We start from the raw sequence: 8,444 nt of genomic DNA on the forward strand, positions 1-8,444 counted from the left end.
GAACTTTGCATTTTAGTCAGTTGAATTGGCTGAAAATTCTCCAGAAATAGAATTGCCAAACAGAATATTAACTGACAAAGTATTTCATATAAAATCAATATTCACCTTTGTCTTTTTGCATTCTGTATTTTAATGGCTATCAGCTACCTATATTCTTTATGGGTTTTATCAAATCATTTGCAGTGTTTAAATATGAGGCAAAACAACCCAAAAACATGTTGGTTTTTTTTAATAATTTTCTACTCAGTCCTCCATATACTACCAGGAGGAAATAGCATACTCTTACCTATGTATATGGAGAGAATTTATAGGTAAAAACTATTTTATCAAGAAAGCAAACATCATGGTTATGTGAGGCCAGTAGCATTTCCTCCATTCTTCCATGTTGAGTTTTAGAGCAGTGGCAGGCTACTTAAAATGGGTTACAAAGTTACATTGCCAAATTGTTTAAGGTACTTATCAGAAATGAATGCACAGTCACAATCTAAAATGAAAATAATTTGTATATTAGGTATAGCAATCTCTCAATCCTTCTCCATAAAGAACCTAAGCACTCAGCTGAATCAAATTTAATTTTGCTGCCTCTACACTATTGTTCTTCCTATTTCCTATTTTTTAGAGTAATTGGAAACCCAGAATAGCCCTTTTTCCCCAAAGGTGAGCCTTTACTTTCACAAAGTGTCAAAAAAGCTTTTTTTTTTAATTCATATTGCTATTTTGATATAGTATTTTTTCACTAATTAGTGTAAATCAATAATTTAAAATATGTTCAACACTTTTTTCCTAAGCATTTACATCTCCTATGAAAAATCTTTTTAATATAGCTTATTTATGAAATTGACATCCAAGTGTCAAAATAACCATGAAGACTTAAATTTTCACACATTTAATTGAGGATTCAATCTGCCTTGGGGCAGCTGAAATGTTTTTTGCCCTGACAGAGTGTATATAAAATTATAATTAGGTCCTATTAATGCTGGATTTTCATGCCTAGGACTAGTATAATGTTAAGCCTGTAAAAAATACAAAGTTTTCTACTATTAACAGAGACATTCAATGTTAAAGATTAAATAAGCAAGCAAGACTAAATTTATTTACATCATTATTTTAGAATAAAAGCCTAATGTATTGAATAATAACATATTCAAATTACAGCTCTACGAGTCAGTGCTCCTTATGTAAGAATATTAAGTAAGGTATTCTGTAGTTACTATATAAAGGAGAATAACTCTTACAGTATTAGAACAATTAACTTCAAATTCATATTGACTGTTATTGCATTTTTCTTTAATAAACCATATTGATTAACTACTAAGGAGTATTAAACAGGAAATACAGTGAGATAGTTTGCCAGATGCTAAAATTTATTTCCATATTTAGCATTGATTACAAAGGAAATTTATTTACTCTGTTAGTGACTTTGTAACTATTAAGTGAGTATTTTATCAGATACTCTTATTATAACACACATACCTTTAAGGACAGGAAACAATAAACATGATGAAAGTTAAGACCATTCTACTCTGAAGCAACTTGCAAAAAATCCAATCTGAACACAAGCTTGGGAACTAAGCCTACTAAGTTGAAAAGATATTCCCAAAGTAAATAGAGATTGACTTCTGCCCCCCATGTTTTCTTTAAGAATCAAGCACTACAAATCCAGTTTTGGTATGAAGAATATCAACCAGCAAATGTCTGCTACTTGCTGATCATAAGGCCAAATTAAACAATATTTCCAAGTTAATTTTGAATACTAACAATATAAAAAAGTATCTAACTGAAGATACAAGCATGGCTGTCACTAAGTGTGACATTTACACTAAAAAAACAAAAAATTACTCCTCTGCTTTATTTGCAAGTATTGTCACCAAACAAAATCAAAGTGCAAAATACAGGGACTTCCTCATTCTTATTTTAACCAACTTTGTAACAACAGTCAAAAGAGAAGGAAAATTCTTCTCTCTTAGAGGTAAATAAGAAGATTTAGAAGACACACTTAGAAAGGATGCCAAGAGTGTTTGGACTGTTTGGTTGTTGGTACTTCTTAATATGAAATAAAACACATAATTTTCATTCATAATTTTCATTTAATTTCATTACTCTGTACTATCCTACTAAGTCAAGCTGCCATTTCCCAAAAAGTACTGAAGTCAGAGGACACAATTTACCCTCTCATGGCTGAAGAAGCAGAGGCTGTGTGTACATTTTACTGATAGCATCCTAGTCTCCTTACGATTTTCTTCCAAAACTCTGCTTAAAGCTCTCCTTCACTGGTATACTGTGACAACAAAAGAAAAAGTTCTGATAATAGGCTGCAGATCCACTTATGTTGCTAATGCAGGCCAAATATTCTTTTTTGGCATTCAATCATTTCTAGTCACAATAATACTACATTTTTTTTTTTTTTTTGCTATCCTACTGGTGAAACCTTACCAGCATTAGGTATACTATAGCCAAGAGAGCTTAAGAAAAATTAGGTTCTTCCTCATGTTTGCTGCTCTACAAACACGTGATGCTCCATTCATTCCCAAGAGATTATTTTATATAGGAATTCAAACTGCAAAATGCAGTTATGGATGAATCATTAAAAAAGTCAAATCTATCTTTCATTTAGTGCAAATAGTACAATTTACTGTGCTCCAGAACATTTGTCTTTTTTTCTGAAACAGATTGTGGTGAGAATTATCTATCACTCCCCTGTACCAAGTTCCTAACAGTGCAAATGATTACCGTGCCTGCCCTCTGAAAAGTTCTTTATTGGGATGAATAACTGGGGCGGGGGACACCATTGCAATTTTAGTGCTGTCTCAGAGGGAAGACCTGAAATGCAGGAACTAGACATATACCTTTTTCCACATCACAAAGCTATCAGTTTGATATCATTGTCTTTCAAACACTGGCAGCTGAGACCTACCACTGCCACATGCAATTTATGCATGAGGTTTTCAAAATTAGCATGCATCCCTAAAGACATCAGTGAAATTTCTGCCTTTTAATGGACCTGATATTTTTTGAAAAATAAACCCAGTTTAGTTATCCAGGGTTTTCCAGACAACAAATCTGCAGTCAAATATCTTAGTATGTTAGAAGTCTGGGATGTAGCATAATGTCAGTGTTACAGAAATTGTGAACAAGTTGATATTTCTGAGATGTTATGACTTTTTTAGCTTTCTAGAATATATTTTAGTGTTAATTTACTTTGTACTTGAGACAGACTTCCTACACACTTTCAGTTCTTGGACAGCTAGCGATAATTGCAGAGCAAATACCTTTGAAACCTCCTCCCCAACCTTTACTGAGTTCCTAGCAAAGGAAATGGGATATCAAAGGGAAAAATAGGGTGGAGGAGGCACAACAAGTCTTCCAGTACTTTAAAACAGGAAATGTATGAATAGAAATTATTCTTGGTTTCAATTTTTACAGCCTTATACGTGAAAACTGCAGGACAACAACCTTATCTCATTTAATCATATTAAGGGTAGTGATGCCAGTATGAAAACACACATTTGCAGCCAATAGAAAGAAAATGGGGAGAGGAGAAAATGAACTTTCCTTTGAAGTGAGTTTCTAATAATTCATTACTTTCAGAGAAAAAAAATGGAATGTATTTCCCTGCTATCATTTTCTAATATATAAAGAAATCATAAGTATTAAACATTAGCATGCTGAGAGATTGTGGCAAAAGGTCATTATTTGGAGCCACTGTGTTATGAGTTATGCTTGCACTTAATTATATCTTATTTGATAAAATTTTCAGAAATAAAGACTTCCAAATCTGCAAGAGCTATCTTGATCGTATTTATGAAACGCATCAATATGAAGTTATTCACTTCCATCATGGCTGCTAGCAAGACGTAATGCTGTTCAGTGGGAGGTTCAAAGCATCTGCTGTGAAAAGCACAGGAGCTGATAAGCACTGACAATTTATACTCCCATTGATTTTTTATAAATCAGAAAAGAGAAAGAAAGGAACATTTTCATTCGAGATGGCAGGAGGATGAAAAATAGAATTTGTGAATTACCATTACTATTTCTGAAACACTACAATTAGCAAAATTGGTCTAGATAACCTGGAACTATCCTGTGGGTATCAATTAAACATACAGGAGAGAGATCACACTAAATGAAAGCAAAAAAATCCCAGAATCTACAAAAGAGAACTATCATGTCACACTAGTACCAGTCAGTATTTTTCAAGTGCAAAATGCAAAACTTAAGGAGATCCAGGATTTCATAATCACCCCTATACTTCCCTATCATACAGTCAAGAACCTCCAAAAAATTCAAAAAATAAAATATTTTTTAATTTTCCTCCTGAATTGCAAATTTTCTTGAAACTCTATATATTTTCTAAAAGTTATAACCCAGCAAGGGAACACGACATCTTGAAATTAAAAGCTCACAGGTATGGTGACAGAAACTAAGCAGCATCCCCTTTCACACCAATAAGGAAAAATACATATGATTTGTGAGCTCTTAACATTCTTGTGCCACTGTCTGTGATGACAGCTGGGTACCACTAAAGGGGAAAAAGGCTGAACACATGGCATTTTAAATGGGGGTGGGGGGTAAGTAGTGTTAGCTGTTGTAATCACACTATTAATCACACCATTTTGAGTGGCTATTGGTCATTCAACTGCTTATCAATGAACAATGAGGACACAGTTTATCAATAATAAATTCTTTCAATATACAAGAAATATTCACTTTTTTCTCTGGTTTTTTTTTGTTTTGTTTTTGTTTTTTGTTTTTTGTTTTTTTTTTGTTTTTTTTTTTTTTTTTTTTTTTTTTTTTTTTTTACCTCTGCCTAATAAGAATTTAGGGATTTTGAATTTCACATTGTTTCTTCAGGCAACATCACTTGATAGCAATGACGTATTTTGATTTCTTGGTCACACAGATCATTTTACAAGTTTTAAGAAGCAAAAGAATGCATTTCAGAATTTTTAAAAAAGCATGTGCTCAATTTATAAGTGTAAAGTACCCTAAACAATTTGAATCATAGAGTAAAAGTATTGATTTTACCTTCAGGAAAAAAAAACCACAACAAACCAAAACACAACAGAAAAACTGACCTGTTCTGTACTATCCTATTCTATATTTCATTTACAAATAATAAAATTCAACTGAAGAAACTGCTGTAATCAGATACTAATCTATTTATTTATAAAAATGTGTATACAAATGAAGCACATATAGCCTTTTTGAATGTTGTCATGACTATATACTGTGCATCTAGAGCAAGACCATAAACAATTTAAAGCTGCATTCTGTCTAAATGGGTCACTTATAATGAGAAAGCATGACATTTACATGTAGGAAGCAGATTGATCAGGGAGCAGAAAAACAGAATATGGCATCAGTGGAGAAAAATATTCTTTTACAGGCAATTTATGCTAAATTATTTGGCACCTTTCTAGATCCTCCTCAAAAATGGAAGTGAATTCCAAAAATGTAAAATAAAAGGAATAAAAATTTATCATAGCAAATATTCACTAGGATTATCCTTTGTGCTTGCAGTAAAGAAAAATGAAAAAAGCCTTGGTTCCTTTCAGTCCTGTTATGTCACTTGTACAGAATAACACTTAAGTGAAAAGACTGAAAACAGTGTCTCCCAAAGATCTACACATTAATTAATTGTCCACAATCACTTTAAATTGGACTTTTAAGTGCTAACATATCCCATAACACTCAGTTGTTTTCAATCAGAAGCCGTGGAACAGAAATGCTCTGAACATGCTGTGTACATCTTGCTAAAGCAATTTCAGCTGCAGCCTGCAAAATTAATTTCTGCAAATCTATGCCATGCAAATATTGGAATGATAGCAAGTCTGCTGCAACACATTACAAAACCAAAGTGGCAAAAAGGCAGAGGGAAATTTCAATACTGCCTAATACATACAAAATATACCCCAGGTCTTTGTTCAGTCTGGATTCTCATTCAAGGTGTAAATACTGGTTACATTGTTAGATATCCAACTGCAACCAGCTCCAAATATTGTGCGTGTAGCTCTCTCATAGTTCACACTAGACTCTCTTGACCCAGCTAGACAAGCGTGAAAACGTGAAATAAATGAACATTAACAAAGACTAGTCTGGAAAGCAGGCTGCATTAAAAGCTCGCAACATTGTTTGTATAGATGCAAAATTTGCTACCTAGATTCTTTTTATACTAGATATCAGCTGGCAGGCACTCTTTTAATGCTATGTGCTACTGCAGAGAGAAAAATGAAGTAAATCATATAAAAAGAATATGTCTTTCCCCATCTGCCACACACAGATATTCCCCAACCTTACAGCACGCTGCTAAGGCAATAAAGAACAGCAAAATAATAATCTCCATGCAAAGAAAAAGCAATATTAACACAATACCTTTCTGTGTTTGTCCCTCTTCCATATTCTCTTCCATGGCTACCTTTCTTCACTAGAAACAGCTACAGAGAATTAATCAAAAGCTTCAGTCAGATGTAGGAAAAAGTGTGGATTTTTTTTTCCCTGGGAAGCTCCAACAGCAGAGGCTTAGGCAAGTCCTCAGAGCTTAGCTAAGGCTCCCTCACTCTCCTTGTTTGCTTGGAGACAGGCTGTCAAGTGTAATTTCATTCAAATTACTCTTCCGTGAAGATTATCAATTTTTCTTCTCAAAGCTGCCCATTGTGTACCACTGTAAGCAGGTATTCAAATGAACAGCCTGTGAATTTTGGGGGGAAATTTGGTCTGAGCCCTTATAGCAATGACACCGATTCATAAGCCTCACTTTGCATATAAAATGGAGTAAAGAAATTGAGGTTTGTATTGAAATCTGTGTTTAAATTGGAAACAGGCTGTACTGAAAACAGATGGAGGAGTGTCCTCCTAAGGGGAAGCAGACCACCAACCCATAATTCCCCCTATTTGCTACTGAAGTGGGAAAGCCCAAATGCCTCTGGGTTCTTTATGCTGTATTACTTGTCTCTCTCTCTCTCTCTCTCTCTCTCTCTCTCTCCCTCCCTCCCCCCCCCTCTCCCCCTCCTCCTGTATCAGCACATTTAAGAATAATATGACTCTTCATTTCTCTTCTCATATATCTGTATCATCAGGAACCAACAACAAATATACACTATTGCCCTTAGAGCATTCTAAAAAATATCTTTATAGCAATACAATTTTGTGTGTATGTATATGTGTTTACACACATAAGCACAATTCAACACATTAATCACTGCAAATTTTATGCACTGTACATATCCTCATTGTCACATTAAACAGGAATTTAGAGGCAGTTAAGAGGTTTAAAACAGATCTTGCATCAATTATTTTCCTCATTCCTCATATCTCAAATTAGCTTTCTTCAAAGCTCTTTTAAAATAACCGGATCTTGAAATGGTGAAGCACCACATTTGGGTATGCACACAAGGAAGCACATACAGACACATAGACTGCTAGGAGTTTGCTCTGGAAAAACATAGGTTAAATACACTGTGAGGGCACCTACTAATTTGGGGAGCTCTGCAGTCTGATTTGGAATGCAAATTGGACGCTGCAGTCTAGCAATAAATTAGCATTTTTGTACCTTTGTCTACAGAGTAATATCTCATCATTTTAAGGCTTCCATTATTTCACCAAAAAGTGCAAATTGAATGCAATTCCAATTTTTCTTTGCAGGTTTAACTTCTCATCCTTCCGGGGGAAATGACTAAAACAAAAATAAAAACCACTATGACTGAAAATTCCTATTAACATGTGATAAATAGCTCATCCATTTACTTTACCCTATCTAAATACATTGGCTTAGTTCTGCCTTCTGAGCCACAAAAAAAAAAAAAAAAAAAAAAAGTTGTTTACTTTGCCTGGTTGGGGTTTTTTTGGGTTTTTTTTTGTGGGGGGGAGGTTACTGTTTGGTTTTTTGTCATTTTTTACCATGTTTGCATATAAATCTGTTCAAATCTGGTTCACATCAGAATAATTATCATGCATGAAGTTAAATGCATATATATAATTAAATAACTGAATCATTATTTATAAGTCAAAACATTTCCTACCTTTTTTTTCCTTTTAATTCATGTTTCTAGGGCTCCATTTTCTGGAATAACTGAAAAAATTTATCAGCTATTTTACTTCTCAGATCTAATTGATCATTTAAAAATCAACACATTTAAAAGGTCTATACATATAGACGTGCTGCAAACACCATAGGATCTAAGCAGCTTCCATCTTTTTAGGAATTAATATTTTAGACAGTTGTTTTAGGAGAGGCATATTTCCTTTAAAACAGATCTCCTGTGTAAGTCTCCTGCTATTCTTCCTCTTGAAAATAATTTCTTAGATAAGCATTAACAAATCTTTACATTTCAAAGATGGTCTGGCAAATATTTTCCCTAGGCTGGAAAATTGCTTCTAAATTGCATTTCTCAATAGCACCAAATATTTGAGATGACCAACATCCTCAGCAGGGATGTTTGCAACAA

At 33.8% G+C, this 8,444-nt stretch overlaps 1 protein-coding gene across 1 annotated transcript in view; it reads right to left on the reverse strand.

Moving 5' to 3' along the window:
- GPM6A (glycoprotein M6A) overlaps positions 1-6,905 on the reverse strand; it is a 115,366-nt gene extending 108,461 nt beyond the window's left edge. The window contains exon 1 of the mRNA XM_041427893.1: positions 6,373-6,905. Coding sequence (XP_041283827.1) covers positions 6,373-6,409 — 37 coding nt within the window. The 5' untranslated portion in view covers positions 6,410-6,905. The remainder of the gene's footprint in view (positions 1-6,372) is intronic.
- Positions 6,906-8,444: the final 1,539 nt, after the last annotated feature.

Source organism: Onychostruthus taczanowskii, unplaced genomic scaffold, assembly GCF_017590055.1.
Source record: "Onychostruthus taczanowskii isolate IOZ18803 unplaced genomic scaffold, ASM1759005v1 scaffold12, whole genome shotgun sequence".
Lineage (NCBI taxonomy): Eukaryota > Metazoa > Chordata > Aves > Passeriformes > Passeridae > Onychostruthus > Onychostruthus taczanowskii.